Below are 22,422 nucleotides of genomic sequence, written 5' to 3'. Positions count from 1 at the left end.
GGAAAAGGTTATTTCCATGTAAGGTACTTGCACAGAAATACTAATCTCCCTATATTTCACTTCCCACTCCTCTCTCCCCGTTGTCCGGGCTTAAAAGATGTCAGATGAAATATATTCTTGAATTTAAAAGACCTGTTTGCCAGTCTGCAAACTGGAATGAAAAAGTCTGCAAAACTAGAATGCAAAACTAGAATGAATGACTTGTTACAAATAAACAACATTAGTAAGATTAGGAAGTCTACATTGGCTATCCTCCATGAGGTAATAAACTACTGTATTTCACCAATTCTAAGACAATTTTATTCTAAGACACAGCGTTACGTTATGTCTCACCAAGAAAAAAAAACAAAAACACTGCCAATTCAACTATAACACGTCAGCAATCAAAAGATGCACCCTGATTTCAGGGGTGTGAGTATGAAAAAGTGGGCATCTTGGAATCAATAAAATATGGCAATACCATAACTAAAAATCTACAATCTTGTCCAACCTGATTACTTGAAGTAGAGTACCTTCAGCTGGTTTGAACATAAATGGAAGGAAGGATACATAAACATTTTCAGTAGCACACCTTTCATTTATTGACCTATGTAAAAAAAATAATAGGTCTAAAAAAGTCAGAACAGTAAAAGAATATGCAAAAGGGTATATCTGTTTCTAGAAGGCTATACAAATATGCAAAAAGGAATAAGTTATTTTTTTGCATGTCTTTTTGTTTTCCAAACTTTTTTCTCCCAAACTTCATTTTCAATGATACAAATGACTAAGGACCAGTTTAACAAATCAACTTTATGTATATATTACATGCTTTGGAATATAGATAGAAAATGTTCCCCAAAAGTTGTTCAGAAACTTCTCTATTCACAATATGAACAAGAAAACTGTATAAAAGAGGGGGAAGGAGCACCTTTTACGGAATTCTGAAGCAGAGTAAAGATGAAAAAAAAAAGATCCATGTAGAATACGGAAATATTTGTTAAAAAAACAACAACAACAACCCAAAACATCCAACGATAAACCATAGCGAATTAATTCTTCCAAGGAAAGTATGAGGTAGCTTTAGCCTCATAATTAAATTTACGGCAGCTTGGAAGGTTTTCGTTTTTGTTTTTAATGACTAATCTTGCTTTTGTCACTTGGTGACTTAGAACTACCTGGGGAATCCAGACAATATGCTTACTTTTCAAATGTTCACAATTTTAAGGCACGCAATTCATCTAAAATGATGTGGTGTTCGTGGGTTTTTTTCTTTATATTGTGTTGGGTTCTTGCTGTATCACCTTAAAATACTTTTTCAAACTCCTGGTTATAAAAACTTTCCATATCAAGTCTGCCATTGCAATGACAGCTGCGTTGGAGAGTTACCAGCCTGAACAAATAGTTCATCATGTCATTGGAGTAGAAAGAAAAAAAGGAACTCAATGATAGTGTACCTTAGAAAATTCTCCAAGCAGAGTTTGTCAGTTACTCAGTGGGCTGCTTCATTTTTCCCCAATCTGCTACCATGAAGTTATATTACAGGATGCTACAGCCATAAGTCTTTCCAGAACCCATTTTATGGTGCTTATGAAAACCATCACTCTTGATAATAGCCTAAAAACATTTACACTCATTCAGAACTTCATGAAAAATCCAGCTTCTCTTCAAGTAATTTTCTAATACTGTCTAAATTGTTCATGTCCCGGTAGACAGAGTATGTAATTCTTCGCCAGCTCACAAATTCAAACTTTCCGATGGTGAGCAGTGACTAAGGAGCTTCTGGCTTCCCTTCTCTCATCATTCTGAATTGTGCTCTGAAATTTCCCCGGTCCTTCTTTCCTTTTGGAGACCCTGAATGCACTTTTCACAGTTTTGAGGTCTGCCTTCAACAACTTTTGTTCTCTTAAAAAGTGCTTGCTCTTGGTAAAGGCCGAGTCCTCCTTGGCAATGGTTCACATGTGGTCTTGACCTTGCTCTGTTAGGTTAGCACCTAGACTTGGAAGGGTGGGTTGCTGTTCAGGGGTTTTGTGCAGCTTAGTGTGTGATTCACTTCCGGGGCCACGGGAGTCCTCTCTTCCACCTTGGATGCCTTTAGGTTTCTACAGCCAACAGCCTTCTGGGAAGACGAACACATTTTGCAAGGCACACTAGTGTGAGAATGCAGTGCTCGGTCAAGAGGCTCAACTGCAGTTCAGACTAATGTTCCAGGCTTTGAGTCTTCGTGCCAAAAGAGCCTCTGCTCACTATTCTCCAGGCTGTCTTCCAGCCGGTTTCCATCTGTATTGCCCAGTTGACCGGTCTCTGTGTATGGTCTATGAAAGGAAACCAGAAAAGTTACAACTTGTTGTCATTTTTGTTCCCAGAGTACAAAGATTACTATACTCAAAGATGTTAGTAGAAAACACTGTTAAGAAAATTATCCAAAACTTGGAAATAAGGCAAGGGATGACGGTGTGTTTTTTCAATGTCCTACTGGAACATGGTCTAACAGGCCCATGCAAGGAGTATTTACTTCTCTTGACAGATAGACTTTTGTCTAAGTTACATTTACCATGGATGAGGACCCAGACTGCGTTAAGTTACATGTTGACTTGGGGGTTTTTGTTTGGAAGAAATACAAATAACTTCTGTCTAGTAGAAAGATTACGGTCATAGTTGTATTGCCCTGTAGGATATTAACTGGTTTTGTATTGAATTGAGTAGTCTCATCTCAGTCCTCTCCCTTTCAGTGTGTGGAATTCAGTCTCTTGAATTATCTGGGAACCAGCTTTAGCATTCTGTTAGTTCTCTCATGAATGAGTTAAATCAATCTTCGACATATGCTCATTTTAGGTTTGTGTGAGAGTTGTATTTTTGACTTTTGAAGTATTTTTGACAGCTACACTTTAAGCAGTCTTCAAATTAAGGGAAATATACTAGATGTTTTTCTTAGAAACAAAGGAATATACTTAAAGGGAGGCGAGGGTACCTTGGGACATATTTTACATCCCTAGGGTGTACGGGTCAAGTGTAAATTGGAAACAGCATCACATAAAACAATCACAGGCCCATTTGGAAAGTACATCCAAAAGAAGGCATCCTACTATACAGACTATTCCAATAAGCAAAACCTCATTCCTGTAATAGTAGGTTAGACTAGGTTAGCGAGTTAGTAGCTTTCTTTTTATTTTAAACTTCAATGTCTTTTAGTACAGGTGAATAAAAAGTCCCCTGGAAAAGAGCTTTGGAAATAAACACTACGCAAAACCAGATATTTAGTGTTTTTTTTCTAATATAAAAACAAAAGCAGATTTCTGTAACTTCACACGTCAGTCAGAACAAGCAAAACTGCTGCTATGCAAGAAGCAACACACCGATTTGAGAGACTGTACTTACTACAGCTGGCTACACTTAAAAGAGAATTGAAAACTGTTCTCATTTCTGGAGACACAACCATTCTCCGAGACAGAAGCCCTTGGTTCTGCCTAGTAATAGGGAGTGTTCAATAAGGAAGAGGACAGGAAACGGAAAACAGGAAGTGAAAGAAAAAAAGTTATTTGAAAACACAGTTTGCAGCAGCAGAGCCAGGAATTTGACTATATTACATACGAGGTAGCAGAAGAGACTTCAACATTTCTAATTTTACAAAGTTTATGCTGCTAACAGTTATACTACATCATACGAGGAAAAAAATTTTATTGGTATAAATTTGTAGCTTTCTATAATATTAAGACCTGGACACTCCGAGGTAACAATCTCTAAATAACATGCACTTCATTTTTAAAAACGTACTGATCTATGGCTAAGCATTTCAAATCTTCAATTTAAGGGCAGATCTAAAGTTTTTTATCTTTATCTTGAAGCCCAATTTTTCTCTTATTTTAATAATTACATTTTCATAAAAAATAACATGCAGTTTTAGAACAAATTTCTAAAGCTTTACGGAGGATTGTTATACTTGCCTTATTAATAGGTCAAGTTGAATTGATCAGACTGTACATGATAAAAATAAAATCCTAAATGGACAAATGGGTAGAAATAAGCATTCCCATAATTCTCTGGGATAGGAGGGTACGTTGGCAAATGTTTCTAGTAAGCCGGAGCTTAAAAAATATGCTTTTCAATTTAATTCATTAAACCAACTTACTGGAATGTGTCCTAAGGAAATAATCTAGAATTCAGACAAATATCTTGCACAAAGTATTGTATTTTATTTACAATAAAAAAAGAAAGAAAATTTAAAAGCCATTTAAAATCAAACTATGGGGAACTGTTAACAAAGTACGGCATATTTACTGAGTGGAATATCATGTTGGTTGCATAAAATAAGGCTTAAAGAGTTTTGTTAAAAAAAAATGGGAACACATTTATGTTAGGCTATTAATTAAAAACCTGGGATGTACAATGAAGGGTGCACAATTTCACGTACAATGAAGGATGTAAAATTGTATGTATGATATCATTATGACCTTGTTAAAAATGGATATAGAAAAATGGGGGAAATGTGCCAAAAATGTTTCTAGCTACTATCTCTAGATGATGGAATTATGAGTAAATTATTTCCTACTTACTTATTCCTTTATTATTTTCCTAATTTTCTACAATGAGCTCATATTATGTGCACATGTACACATACACAATAGGGGTCTTTAAATAGTTTCTAATTTCCTGTATATCATGCCCCTTCAGACTCTGCTATCAAGCCATGTTGGCCTGGCTGTAATAGATGGACAGACTTTGTAAAAACAGATTGTCTCTAAAAATGTTTAATACTTCCTGAGTCCTATGAAAGTGGTGTTAAGGATATTAGAACTGTCTTATGCCCTGAATGGTTTGTTTTATATCATTTCTAACTCAGTCAACAAAAACGAAAGTGAAAGTATACAAATAGGAAAATGATTTGCAAATGTATTATACAAAATGATTAGAACTGAACTGAAAAAGTTCAGCTCAAGTTTTGGGCCAAAGTCTTCCTGCTCTTAACTCATTTGCAAGCATTATGTGCAGAAGTCCAAGCTCTCTGACGTCCTCTGAAGTATATTTTCATTAAAATTCTATTTTGAGCACACCCTTTGTTGAGTTGAGACAATTGGCCTAATATTTCAAGCCAAGAAAAACTTTTGCTAAATATGGAAAAGAAAAACAAGCTTTTGGGGTTGAATTATCTCCAATTTGCTTATAACATTGAGTGCTTTAGTAAGAAACTAACCTCAAATTCACCAGTATTCACCTTTAAAAGTTATTGTCTATGTAAGCCTCCTATGCCTGACGCAATCTGACTTAAAGAAAGTAAAATTAAATTTTCTTAAACAAAAACAAAAAGAAACAGAAAATGCTTTACTTCTTGGCACCAGGGGTACAGATTATATTCTGTGAGAAAGTGATCGAGAAAAATGACCGCTTCAAATTTAACTCCTCCCATGTATGCGAAGAATTGAAAAACGTAATCCAGAGTTTGCAATCTTTTTAATAATCACATTTTAACAAATTGACCTTGTCTATTTCCTCTAAATGTTTACAAAGAACTACTATGACAGACACACAGGACAGCTGGCTGCGTCTGTTGCTACTTAATGAACATAGGGTCAGACACAAAAAGGCAGCAAATGTTTGAAATCAAGCCCACCAACTGTCTATGAGGAATCTTGGTATGAACAGCCTTTTCTGCCATAGAGATATTTTTCCTGCAAGGTTCCAGAAAATTCTTAACTGGGTATATCAATAGTAGTTTCAAGTATAGCAATTAAATAGAACGTTCAGACACAAAATTTAATGTACAGGACTCTAAGAAGAGGGTCAGATTTGAATGAGCTAGATTGAGCACCAGCGAGCTTTTTCTTAAAGGGCCAGATATTTTTGGCTTCGTCGGCCATAAGATCTCTGTTGCAACTACTCCGCTCTGCCCTCATAGTACAAAAACAGCCGTAGGTAACATGTAAATGAATGAGCATGGATGTTTTCCAATAAAAATTTATTTATAAACATAGGTGGCAGCCGGTTTTAGACTATAATTTGCCAACCCTTGAGCTACATTACTTAGCGTTCATAAAATAAAACTGGATTCCTGAATTCTTTAGACCAGGAACAGGGTACTGAAATTTTTAAGCATGCCTTTCTCACCTGCCTGGAGAGGGCAAAGGATTATAGATGTTGCCATAGCAGCTGGTGTAGGAAGAATGTGCCGGGGTCTCGTATTCAGATAGCCCTATAGTTATCTGGGTCCTCCAGTTCCCGGAAGCATTTGTAGAAGACACTAGAAATAAAAATGAAAAAAGACAAAATTAGTGGGACTATTCAAAGTGAGAATTGTTTAGGCCATTTAGATGTACATTAATCAGCTGTGTGCAGAGTAGAGCTTACAAGCCAATGTTTGGAACCAACAGAGTTCCTATTCCAATTTGGTCATTTACTGGCCATGTGACATTGGGCAAAATAGCTTATGCTCTTTAAGCCTTAGTTTCTTTGTCTGTAAAGTGGGGATAATATAAATATATTCTGTATAGCGATGATACCAGGATTAAATAACCTAATTTGTGCAAATATTTAGCACTGTGCCTAGCAATAAATGATAACATTATTATTATAAATGTGAATAAAGTTAATTGAAAGACATGCTATAAAAAACTAACCCAAAAGACAAGCCAGAAAAAAAATTCTCATATATTGAAAGAATCTTCCCAGTGTCTCAGTCAGGCTATGGTAGCTGGATAGCTTCATAGGCTCAACTGTAAAGGTAAGATGACAAGTTTGAATTTTTGGAGACCTTTAGAGGAAAAGCATTCCATACGTTGACTTGTTGAGACTTGCCCATTCCCCAGCCAAAGGCAATATTGGGCCACTAGCAGCATCAAGGCACATTTTTGCCTTTTAAAAAAAAGTTTTGGGGGTGGGGTAGGGGAGGGAAACTAGTATAGGAAAGATTTCAGGAAGAAGAGATTTAGTTCTTCTGAGGGACTAATCTGTAACAAGACAAGGGCATACACAAAAAGGAATGAAATAATGCCATTTGCAGCAACATCGATGGACCTAGAGATTATCCTACTAAGTGAAGTCAGTCAGACAGAGAAAGACAAATATCATATGATATCACTTCTATGTGGAATCTAAAAAGTGATACAAATGAACTTATTTACAAAACAGAAACAGACTCACAGACTTTGAAAACAAACCTGGTTACCAAAGGGAAAGGTGGTGGGGAGGATAAATTAGGGATTTCGGAGTAACAGATACACACTACTGTGTATAAAATAGATAAACAACAAGGACCCACTGTTTAGCACAGGGAACTCTACTCAATATTTTGTAATAACATATATGGGAAAAGCATCTGAATATATATATATATATATATATATATATATATACACACACACACATATATATGTAAACATAAATATATATATGCATGTATAACTGAATCACTTTGCTTTATACCTGAAACTAACACAACGTTGTAAATCAACTATACTTCAATTAAAAAAAAATTTTTTTTTTTTTTGTTGTACTCACAGTTATGGTTTATTACAGTGAAATGATACAGATTAAAATAACAATGCAGGGACTTCCCTGGAGGTCCAGTGGTTAAGACTCTGCCTTCCAATGCAGGGGGTGCGGGTTTAATCCCTGGTTGGGGACCTGAGATCCCACATGCCTCGTGGCCAAAAAAACCAAAACCTAAACCAGAAGCAATATTGTAACAAATTCAGTAACTTTAAAAATGGTCCACATCAAAAAAAAAAAAAGAATAGATACAGATTAACATCAGCCAATGAAAGAGATGAATGGGGCAGAGTGCAAAAGTGTTTCACACGTGGAGCATCCAGTTGTCCTCTCATTGTGGAGTCAGGACAGCATTATTCTCCCAGAATTGATGTGTGACAGTACACATGGAGTATTGCCAACCTGGGAAGCTCACCCGAGTCTTGGTGTCCAAGAGTTTTTGTCGAGGCTCCATCACATAGGCATAATTGATTGCTTTTGATCACAGTCTCCAGTCTCCAGTCCCTCTGGAGGTCAACTGATACTCTGTGACCCAAACTCCCCACCCTAAATCTTACTGTAACTATCTGGATGGCCTGAGGCTCCCAGATAAATGAATACTCTCTTATTAGGCAAGACATTCTAAGAGTTTAGAGACTACCTTCCAGAAACTGAGGACAGTGTCAAGACCTCTTTTTTGACAAGGTTAGATTCTTTTTTTTTTTTTTTTTTTTTCACACACACACACTGTATTTTATTTTTACAAGGGATAAATAGACTGACAACAAGTATTGTACATGGATGACCACAACAAAAGCAACAATGATTGCAATTACCAAACATGAAACACACTCATACTATGTCATAATATTGACATTCAGTCCAGTAATCCTCCACTGTAACAGCTCCTTTACTTTGCAGTGAAAATTGATTTGTATATTCTTTGCCTCTGTTAAATGGTTAAAAAAAAAAAAAGGCAAGGGCATAATTGGGAGCAAAACCCAGTGAATGCCTCATCGCTGGGCGTTTGCTGTCCTGTCTTCTAAAACCAGTCCTGCTCCACGCCTAGGCGGCACAATGCCATGCCAGTCATCCAAGACTCAAAAACCCCGCACTGTTCCTGGAACCTTCCAGCTCTCCTCCATTTCCTGCTCCTGGAGGCCAACCTCTTCCTCTTCTCTCTCACACCCACAAAGCACATGTGACAGTATGGGACAAACACATTTCAAAACTCATCTGTGATCCTGCATGCCACAAGGTTTTGACTCAAAGATATAACATTCCCACTTTAAGCTTCCAGGAAGGTTTCGTAACTCAGGGGCGTGGTGGTTAGGATGTCTGAGCTGTGACCGAATTCCTACTCTGCCACTTACTAGCTTTGGAGCTCGGGCAGGGTCATTTAAACGCTCTAAGTCAGAACTGCCTCAGCTGCAAGAGTAGAATAATAATAATACACATAACAACATCACTCATTACATAGAACTGCTGCATACATTAAGTGGGAGAGTACACGTAAAGTGTTGAGCAGGTCGGGCGGCACAGGGTAAGTTGCCAATAAATGGTGATTGTCCTTTCTACTAAAACTGAGTCACCCAGAGAGCGTTTAGGTGGCTGGAAGAGATTACAAAACCCCTAATTCGGCAAATAATCGGAAACTTATCTCTCTATGAGAATGATGCGTGCATGTTATAAAACATTTCTGTAGCTATAAAATGTAGACAGGAATGAGGAAAATTCCAAAAGGGAATTCTGGGAGCACTGATTCCATCCATCTAATTCCTTAAAACGTGATGCCTTTTGGCCTATGGGGCCAAATCCTGCTGGTATCAGCAAGGTTCACACCCTCACACTGGGTCCAGGAAGTGTTATCTCCATTCTCACCTTTGCCCCAGTCCTGAGCCAACAGCTAGGAATGCTGAAGTTTCTGAGTTACACCTGCTTCTCCCTGGCCTCGCTGTTTAAAGAGGCATTACCCCAGTGCTGTACCCTCATGACCATCCACATGCATCCCAGCCCTCTTTCTTCGGTTTCTGAAAGTTTCTCATGCAACACCCAGAACTTGAAGGGGAAGAAAGGCATTCTCTAATCAGAGCCACAAAGAAGAAATAACTACAGGAGGCTTTTCCTATGTTAGATGTGGTAATAAATGGGAAAGTCCAAGCAGAAGTCCAAAGTCCTGGACAAATACGAGAACACTAGAACCCAAACAGAAATCTCCATGGAGATGCCTCTTGTCAACAACATTAGGAAACTTTTAAAGGAATACTTTTCACTGAAGATCACGCAATGATTCAGGAATCCCTGAGCTATGTCTCACTAAGGTGTCATGCTTGAAAGAGGGGGCAAGACTCATGACCTCGGTTTTTCATGTGGTTTGAGAATTCATCCATTTCTTAGAGCTTTAATATTGCTTAATTTTCATATATTCCTCTGGCGGCTAACTAGACTGTGAATTCATCCAGGCCAGGAACTGGCTTGAAACTGGCTCCTCAGTATCTATGCCTGCTTGTTTGCTGAATAAATGAAACCCATTTAGGCCCCAATTTCCTCTCCTTAAAGTATGCCTAGCACAGCTTGGAGGTACGCAGTAAATCCTCCAGGAACAGTAGTGGAGTTAGGGACCAAAGTCAACACGTGAAGGGAACACCTCTAATCCACATTATCTTTGAAAGTCCCTTAAATCAACCATAAAGTGGAATACATATGATTACTGAATTAAAACCTGCAAAGTACTTAGAACACTGCCAGGAACAGTGGTTAGTAAATGCCACCTCCTATCAGACTCATTAGAAGCCTTACACAGAGACCTGAGCATTTGGAACGAACTGCCTTTAGATAATCCAATTCCTAGTTGTGAACAGGGAAAGATGTATAACCTTAATGGTTTTCTGCTTACCTGAAGGATTTATGCTATTCTCTTAATATATCAAACCTCAATGCCCTGAACATTTATTTATTTACTTATTTATTTTTATTGAAGTATAGTTGATTTACAATGCTCTGTTAGTTTCAGGTGTACAGCAGTGATTCAGTTTACGTATACACACACACACATATATATATATATAGGTATGTCTATGTGTGTGTGTGTATATACATATATATATATATATATATATATATATATATATATAAAATGTTCATTTTCAGATTCTTTTCCCTTATAGGTTATTACAGAATATTGAGTAGAGTTCCCTGTGCTATACAGTAGGTCCTTGTTGGTTATCTATTTTATATATAGTAGTGTGTATCTGTTCATCCCAAAGCCCTGAACACTTTAAAGAGATGTGACTGTCAATGGAAGGCCTAGAAAAGATAAAAATATATGAAAGCCCCTAACCCAGGGCAGCACAGAGAGTAGGTGCTCAATAAATGTTTGCTGGACTTGAATCTGTGGCTCTACCCAATGGCTACCACTCTCCTGACCTTGGGTCCTAGTCTCATGACCCTTGAGGGGAGTGGTTTGGGGTAGGTGGGGAACATGAGGTAAATGAAATCTGGATAACAAGTGCCTCTGCAGTATTCTTACCTGAAGAGTAGGAAGACGCTCGGCTGCTTGGAGAACAGGGTACCTGCAGCCCGGCAAAGCCCAGGCTTCTCTGCGATCCCCTGTCCGAATCAAAGCTAGTCTGTGTGCTGTGGCCCTGCTCCTTTTGCCCAGAGGCCCGCTGGTACCAGCCACGCAGGTGCTCTGCCACTAAGGCCTTGTGGATGTTCTTGGTGATGTGTTCTGACTTGGCAGCAGCCTTCCTCGACAGCCGGAGAGTTGCATACGGGTTATGGGGCACCCGCTCGACCTCGTCTTCATGACACGACCTGCTGTAGTCCCTTGGGTGGTCATATCCATAGTGGGCGGAGGACCGGTAGGAAGGATTGACACTGTACTGTCCTTCAGTGTCGTTCTCGTACACGTAGCCACCGCTGTAATAGAGATCACACTCTGCATATGGCGTGTACCCGGCAGTGTAGTAATTGGAAGAAGGCTGCTCCTGACTCTTTGAGTAGACGCCATTCCTCACACTATCCTTTTGTGCTAGGTTGGGCATGCTTCCTGAATTTGAAGTCGAAACGTTCTGTTTCTTGGACCTTCTCCGACCCCTGGAGCGAGTGTCCAGAGTTTGGGTGGTGTAACAGGGGCCGGTCACGGGTGTCACGCAGTAATACTCTGTGCTTGACTGGCTGGTATAGGAAGACCCGTCATCCAGGATTTCTGTGCTGCTGCTTCTTTGGGATTTGGAGAGGGAGGGAAATGGCTTATCGTGGTCCATCTCAGAGAGCAGATGAGACTGGGACTCAAGGCTTCCACTCCGCTGGCGGCAGTGCTGAGATGAAGATTCGGGTCTGAAAGAGGAGGAAGCAAACTTGTAAAAGACAAACGAGGAAAGGAGGACCGAGGGAAGGGAAAAGGACACCACGTCGAACGATTTAATAGCTCCTGAACTGCACTAGGATTTTTAAGGTTTCCAAAGCTGAACACACAACAGAAGCCACTGGGTTCACGTGGTCAAAATGAGAAAAGAAATCGATTCTGTCAATTGGGCATTCCACATCCTTCCTTGACAATAGGGAAGATAAACTGATGCTGTATAACCTACATCAAAGCCTAAGAAAAATCCCACATGTCTTTGGAGGGTTCTTTCTTCCAACAGGATAGCAGGATACACAGACTATGGTGAACGCAGCATTTGTTGGGGAACAGAGTCTGGCTTTGACATTGGAGACATCCGGGTTGAGTTACGGCTCCATCATTTCCCAGCCGTATGAACGTGGACAAGATATTTAACTAATCTCCCTCCCTCCTCTGTAAAATGAGGAAAAAAACAGTATCTAGTATCTCCAGTCAGACTTGTTGTGGGGACTAAATAATATAGTGCATATAAAATAGCACGGCCTTCAGTAAACACTTCAAAATGTTGCTACTGTCATTATCTTCATCCTCACCATTGAATAACAAATGGTAATATCCAGTTGGAAAAATTAAGGCACAAAAAATCCAGTATCTACCCAAACCACGTACATTTTCAAGCACATTTTCTTGGCTCACATATTTGAACTGTTAAGTGCATAGAAAGTGTAGAGCCATAAAATAAAGTCCCACTGCAGAAAGTGATTAAAAACACAGTGAAGGGACTTCCCTGGTGGCGCAGTGGTTAAGAATCCGCCTGCCAATGCAGGGCACACGGGTTCGAGCCCTGGTCCAGGAAGATCCCACATGCCGCGGAGCAACTAAGCCCGTGCTCCACAACTACTGAGCCTGCGCTCTAGAGCCCGCGAGCCATAACTACTGAGCCCACACGCCGCGACTACTGAAGCCTGCGCGCCTAGAGCCCGTGCTCCGCAACAAGAGAAGCCACCGCAATGAGAAGCCTGCGCACCGCAACGAAGGGTAGCCCCTACTCGCCGTAACTAGAGAAAGACCGCGCGCAGCAATGAAGACCCAACGCAGCCAAATTAAAAAACAAACAAACCACAGTGAAGTAAAACAAAACCTTAAAGCAAAAGTCAACAGAGAGAAAGCAACTGGAATGAAGCCCTCTTACTGCAAGTGGCTGCTGCTGTAGGCATTCCGGGTGAGAACAGGTGTGGTGGGCACGCTTCGCCCTCCCTGGGGCCGCCTCTCCAGAGTTTTGTAAGGACTGCTGTGTGTCGACAGCATTTCTCTGTGATAGTAAAAAAAATAAAAAAAATTAAAAAAAAAGAATTCAGGAAATGAGGAGCCACCTAACATTTCTGGCAAACTTGTTATAAGCTGATTAGAAACTTACTGGAGGGGAGAGGGATAAATTTGGAGCTTGGGACTAACAATACACACGACTATATATAAAATAGATCATCAACAAGGACCTACTGTTGAGCACAGGGAACTCTACCCAATATTCTGTAATAACCTATAGGGGAAAAGCATCTGAAAGAGAAGAGATATATGTATATGTATAACTGAATCACTTTGCTGTACACCTGAAACTAATACAACATTGTATATCAAATTACTCCAACATAAAATAAAATAAAAAGAGCCTGCTGTATAAAAAGATAAATAAAATAAACTTCAAAAAAAAAATAAAATAAAAATTAAAAATTAAATAGATAACCAACAAGAACCTACTGTATAGCACAGGGAACTATACTCAATATTTTGTAATAACCTATAAGGGAACAGAATCTGAAAAAATTACATCTAGGTACAACTGAATCACTTTGCTGTACACGTGAAACTAACACAACATTGTAAATCAACTATACATCAATTAAAAAAAAAAAAAAGGAAGGAAACTTACTGGAAACTGAAGGAATGGGAACATAAAGAGATAATTGGGAAAACTGTCTTTGTGGCTTAGTATCCTGGTGCATCTTAGATGAGTCTTAGGGGAAGCACAAGTGATGCGACTCTGAGTCATAAATATGGAGGAAAAAACTAAAAGACTTTTAAAAAAGGGTGTACTGAATAAAATAGATTGGAAGCAACGAGAGAGGCAGCAAATCCTTTCTCTGTAAAGAGCCTCACAGTAAATATTTTTGGCTTTGTGGGCCAGATGATCTCTGTCGCAATGACTCAACTCTGCCCTTGACGTAAGAGACCAGTGTAGACGATATGTATGTGAATGGACGTGACTGAGTGCCAATCAAATTTGACCATGGACACTGAAATTAAAATTTCATACAATTTTTATGTCACAAAATATTACTGCTTTTGATTTCCCCTCCAATATTCAAAAATCTAAAACCATGCTTAGCTCATCGGCCATACAAAAATAGGCTGCAGCATGAATTTGGGTAGTGGACTGTCATTCACAGCATCCTTAAATCACTTTGTCCACTTTCCAGCACAGTGAGAACACAATTTGAAGTTAATTTTTTAATTAAAAATGACTTTGATTACACTCCACTTGTTACAAAAGCATGTCAAGTTCATTGCAAAAAAGTTTAAAAATACAGATAAACAATTAAATGTCCATAATCTGATACCTCAGGTAAGTCAGTCAACACTAGACATTTTCAGATATTTTTACTAAGCATATATACTTATAAGCATTTATACTTTTATTGGGATTAACATACACACACTATTATATATAAAATAAATAACCAACAAGGACCTACTGTATAGCACAGGAAACTATACCCCATATTTTGTAATAACCTATAAGGGAAAAGAATCTGAAAAAGAATACACACACACACACACACACGTATGTATAACTGAATCACTTTCCTGTACACCTGAAACTAACACGACATTGTAATATAACTATACTTCAATTAAAAAAAGCATTTTATACTTTTAACAACAAAAAATGAGATCTTACTGTATATTCTCTTTCAAAACCCACTTAAAAAAACTTGATTTAACATTTTATGTCACTTAATATTCACCTACACTGTTATTTTAATGAGTTTATAGTATTCTACTGTAAAGACTGACCATAATTGAACAATCCACCAGCTGAGCATTTGGGCTGTTTTCATTTGTTACTAGTATAAACAATGCTGTGATAAGCATCCTGTAGTTAACTCAAGAGGAAAAATTCCTAAAAGCGAAATTGCTGGATCAAAGAGCAAACCCATCTTAAGCTACTGGGGATGGAGGCATAATAATTTTTAAGATAATGATTTTCCCAGTTATAATTCCTCTTGCTGAAATAGCTTTGTTTTCCCTAATATAATAAACACACTTGTCCAGTGTTATCTGATAGGACTTTCTTCAATTATGGAAATGTGCTATATCTGTGCTACCCAATATCAGCCATCAGCCACATGTGCCTATTAGCACTTGAAATGTGGCTGGAAGGACTGAGGAACTGAATTTTAAATTTTATTTACTTTTAATTAAATTGGACAGCACAGCTCTAGACACCTGGATCTCTATTGTTTAAGGCAACAGTTCTTAGATGCTAATCTACAAACTGGGGCTAATATGAGATAAAAGTTTTCACTGGTCTTTGACAAATTAGAAATGTAACAAAATGTAGGTTTTCTTTTCATAAGTGAAAAATTATTTAATCTAAATAATCTTCCTTTATTTTGAGACTAATTTCCATCTTCCCTGAGATGCAATATAATATTGGCTAAAATCACATCACAGGCTTTGGAGTCAGGCTACCTAGGTTCAAATCCCAATTCTGACATTTACTAGTTGACAAACCCAACAAGTGATTCATGCTTTCTGGTCCTTGGTGTACTTATCTATAAATGGTAAGGATGGTAGTAATACAGTCAGGATTGTTGTGAGGATTAAATTTATTAATACATATTACAACACTTCAAACAGTGTCTGGCACATAGTAAGTGCTCAATAAATGTTAACGTCATATTATTGTTATTATTATTATTATTACAACGATGACTGTATTTTGGATATGTAAATGTCATTTTTTTTTTTTCATGAAATCATAGTGCTGTTTGTTTGAACATTCTGATTAGGCAAAGTAAAAAGTTGGTAATCCTATCTTGAGCCCTATGTAGAAAAAAAAACCAAAACTAGTATTGATCCTTGCAGCCAAATTCTGGGAACCATTGGTCTGTCATCTTTTAAAAAGTTATTGCCCTGTTTTTATTGCCCTGATAATATTTACTTGAGACATTTGAGAAGTTGTATTATCTACTTTACAGACTAAAAATATACTGAAGTCCCATTTTCCTTTGAAAGTTCAGAAGTCAGTTCTGTCACTTGGTTTGGTAGAGTGGTATTTAATGACAGTTTCCTGAAACCGTGGGTGATGAAACAGAACTTTGGACACTATACACAAATTCAGATTATAATCAATGTTCCTATAATTTAATATAAATCAAATAGACTTTAAAATCAAGGAAACACCAAATACTTTTCAAAAGATCTCTTTAAAAACACTTCCACTTGTTACCAACAATAAATAACTGGGTTAGTTTGTATACTTTGGTTTTACAAGATAACACTTTCTGAAAGAATAAAAAGGATAACGCAAAAATGGGTTGACTATTTTGGAGAAAAGATCTCATAGTGGCAAGGCATTCGCCTCACTGATAATGTGACTTCTTACCTGCACTGTCTGGTATCCACAAACTGTTCACTGATGGACGACTTTCTGAAATGGATTCTCTCAATCCCGAGAGACTTGGGAGGAAGAATTCTTGGAGAATGAGGTACTGAACTTGATTGCTGCCCAGCAAGAGTACAGGTGTCACTGGCTATAATAAGTAAATTGAATGAAAGAATAAGTAGATAAATAAAAAAGTAAACAAATACCATGCCAACACCTCCCAAAAAAGAAAGTGGAAGATTTGTCTGGTGAGCAAAGTGGTCTTCCAAAGATGATATTTTTAAAAGTACCTATGTTTCAGGAAATTTATTTTTATATTTTATACAATAGAAAAAAAATGACTGAATGTTCTTGTGGGGCCTGACCCAACTTATGCCACCTCAATAGGTGGCATGCTGAGCAAATAAATCTCTCAGGTGGAATGGGTGATACTATACTATACCATACTTTTCTAGAATTATATTACAGAAAAACCTCAGTGTGTAAGGGGCCAAGAGGAAGCTGGCCTGTAAAGTGGGCCTGGATCAGTTTTGTTCAGCTTTACTTTTAAATTTGTTTTATTTATTTATTTATTTATTTATTTATTGGCTGTGTTGGGTCTTCATTGCTGCGTGCAGGCTTTCTCTAGTTGCAGTGAGCTACTCTTCATTGCAGTGCACGAGCTTCTCATTGCGGTGGCTTCTCTTGTTGCGGAGCACAGTCTCTAGGTGCACCGGCTCAGTAGTTGTGGCACACAGGCTCAGTAGTTGTGGCGCACAGGCTTAGTTGCTCCGTGGCATGTGGGATCTTCCCGGACCAGGGCTCGAACCTGTATCCCCTGCATTAGCAGGCGGATTCTTAACCACTGCGTCACCGGGGAAGCCCTGTTCAGCTTTACTTTTAACGTTCTTAGGCCTCCTTGGCTGACCAAAGGCTCATCTTATCATTAAAAGTGATGAATCTGATTTATGGTGAGTCATTAGGGAATTGTTGTGTCTCCCACTGGTACCTGTATTTCCAAAGAGGAATGGCAAACGTGATCAAACCTCAGCTCAAAGGAAGAATTCTGAAATGGTAGACTTTCATGAACCATTCCGTTTGGGGGAAGATAAAGCAGTAGGGGTTAGTGGTTCCCCCAAATTCTTTAAATCACATCAAAAAGATAGTGAGCTCCTCTGCTTAACCACAAGGAAGGGATTACAAGGAAATACTCTATCACTTGATATGAAATCCATTCCATCATGAAATATGTTGACCACAGGTCATTACAATAGATACAGTCTACCTCTAGGAAACCAACGTAATGACATGTAACCCAATTACTAAAATGTGTGTTTCTTCCTAAGAAAAATAAAATAAACTCCAACTTAACTGGAATAAGTAGACAGTGATAAACTCTACATTATTTCCTGGTAGTGTAGTGTAGCCTACACAACACTAATTTCCTGGTTTTGGCTTTGGACACTAAATATATAAGATGTCACCAGTAGACAAAGCTGGGTGAAGGACTCTGTATTACTTACGCAACTTCTCTATAGTTACTTCAAACGTTAAAAAAGAAATCCTACAGAGCCTTACAAATCCTTATCAAGATACCTATTCACTCGAGTTATGGTACTCTGATTCCCTGAAGTCATGTGATTTGTACGGTACTGTATTTAATGCTGAGCTAACCTGTGTAGAAGTTAATCCTAATCCCCCGTTCCCAGCCATTCTGCATAAATGTAAGTTAGCTGTCTACCTTTCCCAAAAGAAAAATAAACAGACTTTACTTAACTCAAAAATATTCTTAATATTTCAGAATATATAACATTTTAAACTGAAAAGGGGGAGCTACTTACGGTCATCATAGGTGGTAGTGTCAGACAAGGAGCTACTTTCTGATGGGATTATGTCTTCTGTGAATAAAATAAACTGCCTTTAGTATAATGGTGCATTTGGACACCCCTAATAGTTCAATAAAACCCTTTCCAATGGAGTGCATCTTATTTTTATTTAGATAAACACAACTAATTACAGTGCATTAGGAATAGTTAACTATTGTAAGAATGAACTCATTGACTACTGAAGGTATAAACATCTTATATACTGTACAAATATTACATTGGATTATTTATTAAAGTGGAACAGAGTTTGAGAACGGTCCTTTGAGAATCTACTGTACTAGGATAGTACAGGATAATTTAGGATAATTTATTTAGGATAATTAATTTAGGATAATTTATTTTTTTGAGCCCTCCCCTGAAGAGAAGGGCTTTTTCTTGATAGAGTGTGGTGGTCACTTGTGGTGCATAAGCTTCTCAATCAGACCAGGGTTTCTTAACAGTGGGTGGCACTACTGACATTTTGGACTGGACAATTCTTTGTTGCGGGGGGGGAGGTGGGGGTGGAGGAGGGTGGGTGCTGCCCTTTGTATGGTAGGATCTCCAGCCTCCACCACTCGATGCCGGCACCTCCCCACCCTCAGTTTTGACAATCAAACATGTCTGCAGACATTGCCAAATGCTCCCTGGGGTGCGAAACTGCCCCTGAGTGAGAACTACTGAAACAGACAGACCTGGGTTCACATCCTGGTTTTGTCACTTACTGGCTCTGAGACCCAGGGCGAATTACTTAATCTCTCCAAGCATCATTTGGCTCACCTCTACAATAGGGATAAGAATAGTACCTAGTGTTTAGTGCTTTGGTGAGCATTAAATGACGTAATAGATGTAAAGCCCTTAGCCCCTCTCCTGGCACAGGACAAAGGCTCAATAAATGTTAGCTATACTTACTACTTTGGTTCCCTAAACACAGCATTCTGGTGAAAGAACTCTGGTGGTTGAAAATGCCCATAATGATCTGATTATTACTGGTGCCCATCAAATGTTACAAAATGGGTTTAGCAAAAAGTGATATCTCAGATGTTGATGTGCTCTGGCAAATCATTCCATACTCAGTGTCAACGATGGGCAAGGTTACAGGCAAACACAACACCTCAGTGTAAGCTTCAAAGCCATTATGAAGTGAATCTCCACATCCAGTCTCAAATGTTAACCTCTATCAGAGCCAGGAGGACTGTCTCTTAATTGCACACACAGTAGAGCTTGAAGGCGAAATGCCAGTAGAGTCAGCTGTCAGGCAGGCTTTAAAAAAATCCCCCCGATATATGCTCAACCACTGGCACCAGTGTTGCCCAAATGTCAGTTACTGAAAAGGATAACATTTGAATCTTACACAGCTGGGGATGAATGGGCCACAACAAATGGCTATGAAAGTTAAGTGCACTGCTAATCATTCATCTCTGTAGGTCCAGAATGTGGCCACTGACCAGGCCAACTGGATTTCGCATTCAGAGTCAAAGCCATCCTAAATTCCCCAGCTGTAGCTGACGCACACTTGTGTGTTGATGTCTGTGCATTCACTTTCCAAAAAGCCGTATCTCTGCTTTGCAAATCATATGCTCTGAAGCCGAGTACACTTTAAACCTGATTACCGTACTTTGTCAAATCTAAGACGTATAATTACTTGATGTCCCAGTAAAAAAAGAAAAAGTACTGCCGATCATAACTGTAACACTCCATCTAGTACAAGAATTATCCCAATTTCACAGATGTTTAAATGGGAAAAAAAAAAAAAGTCTTGGAATCAAAGAAATAGAATCGTATTTCAACCAGTGATCAAGGCTGAAAATCGTGCTAATAAATATGGAAGGCCAATTGGACTTGAAATCGACCTAAATGAGATTTTTTTCAGTTTACTTTTTTCCTGAATATTAAAGTTTTAGATATATAATGTTGAGAACTTTGAAAATATGGAAGAGAATTAGGAAGAAAATTAAGTGACATGAAATTCTACAACTATTAATATTTTGAACTCTTTCCCAACCAGTCTTTGTGTGTACATAATTATACAATGTCAGGACCATGTTATGGTTACAATTTTGTATTCTGCCTTCTGCATTTCATAATATAACATGAACATATGCCCATATCTTTAAATAGCCTCCATAAATGACAATAATTGTAAGAGCTCTTTTCTATCCACATATGTTGGATAGGTCCTTAAGAAAATGTATGGTCTGCTGCATTAAAAACCTTTGAGAAACTACTAGGTAGGGCCCAGCTCTCTTAATATCCTGTGTTTTCAAATGTATTTCTTGCAATGACATCAGGCCAGTTAAAGGTGAATCCGTCTTATTAGGAACCAATATTGCTATGAAAGCTCTTTCATGCTGAAAATTAAAGCAATGCAATAGTATAGTATTACAATAGTAAGAAGGTCACTAAAAACCAAGTTAACATACTTGTAAGACTGAAATTCCAAACCGTTTTTATCCTAAGAAACTCATAATTAATCCTGTTCTTTCTTTTGTCTCTTACTAAATGAACTGGTTTGGAAATCGTACATTCCATCAAGAGGATTGACTTATGTGACTCTAAAAAACCTTACTAATTACTAACCTGGTACCATAACTGTTGCTTTCTGGCTGGGTTTCTTTCCACATCTAATTCGGTATTCATTTATTGCATTTTCAATCTCCTGAAGCTTTTTCTCTGCATCCGTGTAATCTTGCTTTCGTTTTTTCTTCACAGTTTTACAAAGATCTGGCTCGTTGGCAAGTTTCTTTGCAGCTTCAACCAGCTTTTGCTGTATTAGGAAATTGCTCTCCAGTTCTTGCAAAGCAGGGTCCTGCATTTACATGATGATACTGTTTTATTTTTATGGACACACACAGTCACTGTGATATGTACTAGATAATAAAATTTCTCTTTCTCATGCGTTCTCAAATCAGATGCTCTCTGAGAATAAAATCTTCCTAAGTTTTACTGCTTAGGTATTCTCAAACACTCTCCTAGAAGACAAGACCTCCCTCCTCCATTTACTTTAACTGAACAGTCCAACTCTCTGTCCTTTTCAAAGAAGGGAATGGCCTTCCATTCATTCAGTTGGTTGGATGAAGATCATATTTTTCAAGAAGGGATTCTTCACCCAAGATTCATAGCCAGAGAATGCTATATTCACATGCACAGCTTTAGAAACAGATAAATTGAGGTTTGATTCCTCTTTCTGGGTGATTCCTGGTTGCATGACCCTGGACATATTGCTTAATTTTTAATGCTTCGATTTTTTATCATTTGTAAAATGGAGATAACACCCGCCTTATGAAAGTATGGTGAAGATTAAAGGAAATAATGTATGTGCATTGCTTAGCTCAGAGCTGGGTATAGCGTGAACACTCAATAAATAGCAATGCTCACTTTATTATTAATGGAAACTGCTATCACTTTCTAAAGCCAAGATGGCTAAACTTCTGCAAGAAACACGAGTAGGGTCACAGAGTCTGATGTCATGCAGATGAGAAAGTACCCTCTATATTGGCTAACAAATCTTTTACCTTTATTATACCCAAGTGCTATACATGTGTTATCTCACTGAATACTCCTTGCATCCCTCAGAGGGAAGAACAATCATTACCCCTATTTTATTGATGAGAAAACCCAAGAATTGAGACGTCACAGAGGATCAACGATTTGCCAAAGGCTACTTGATTTTAAGTGGGAGACTCTAGTGCTGGAAGTCTTAATTCTTATAATAATACTTCTCAATTTATAAACATTTAGAGTTCCTTTAGTGCTCTTTCTGTTTGGCGGGGGTAAAGTCATGAGAGAGAACTCAATTTTAACTAGACTGTGCATGAAAGAAAGAATTCAACTTGGTCTCCACGATCACTTTGAACTGGTGAGATAAAAATGTACAGCAGTAACTCAAAAACCAAAGGAACAAGTCAGCCACACTGAACTGACAGCATTTCTGTCTCACTGTTGATAGACACGCTCAGAGCTGGTGCTCATACCTCTTCACTCGGCAGCAAGTTGTCATCTAATTTGAATGCGGTACCTACACGCCTTCTGACGTGAGGAGCTTTCTCACCTACGTTCAGTGGATACTCCTTTGGCATTTTGCCTGTGAGCTCCTGTAAAAGAGGACAGAAGCGAGAGGGAGATCA

At 38.3% G+C, this 22,422-nt stretch overlaps 1 protein-coding gene across 9 annotated transcripts in view; it reads right to left on the bottom strand.

Moving 5' to 3' along the window:
- Positions 1–595: 595 nt before the first annotated feature.
- Positions 596–22,422, bottom strand: part of FRMD4B (FERM domain containing 4B) — a 339,770-nt gene continuing 317,943 nt past the window's right edge. For 7 of the 9 annotated variants that reach the window (XM_068557491.1, XM_068557496.1, XM_068557494.1 and 4 more), the window contains 8 exons: positions 22,270–22,389; positions 20,876–21,104; positions 18,275–18,331; positions 16,455–16,602; positions 12,978–13,097; positions 10,967–11,778; positions 6,079–6,211; positions 597–2,291 (listed from right to left, as the gene is read on the bottom strand). In XM_068557491.1, the coding sequence (XP_068413592.1) occupies positions 2,171–2,291; positions 6,079–6,211; positions 10,967–11,778; positions 12,978–13,097; positions 16,455–16,602; positions 18,275–18,331; positions 20,876–21,104; positions 22,270–22,389 (1,740 nt within the window). In that variant the 3' untranslated portion in view covers positions 597–2,170. Of the gene's footprint in view, positions 2,292–6,078; positions 6,212–10,966; positions 11,779–12,977; positions 13,098–16,454; positions 16,603–18,274; positions 18,332–20,875; positions 21,105–22,269; positions 22,390–22,422 lie in introns of all 9 variants that reach the window. The other 2 variants (XM_068557490.1, XM_068557499.1) reach the window with 2 other exon arrangements.

The sequence above is a fragment of the Eschrichtius robustus genome, chromosome 12 (assembly GCF_028021215.1).
Source record: "Eschrichtius robustus isolate mEscRob2 chromosome 12, mEscRob2.pri, whole genome shotgun sequence".
Taxonomy (NCBI): domain Eukaryota; kingdom Metazoa; phylum Chordata; class Mammalia; order Artiodactyla; family Eschrichtiidae; genus Eschrichtius; species Eschrichtius robustus.
The sequence above is the reverse complement of the archived record's forward strand: the minus strand, read 5'-3'. Positions and strand labels throughout refer to the sequence as shown.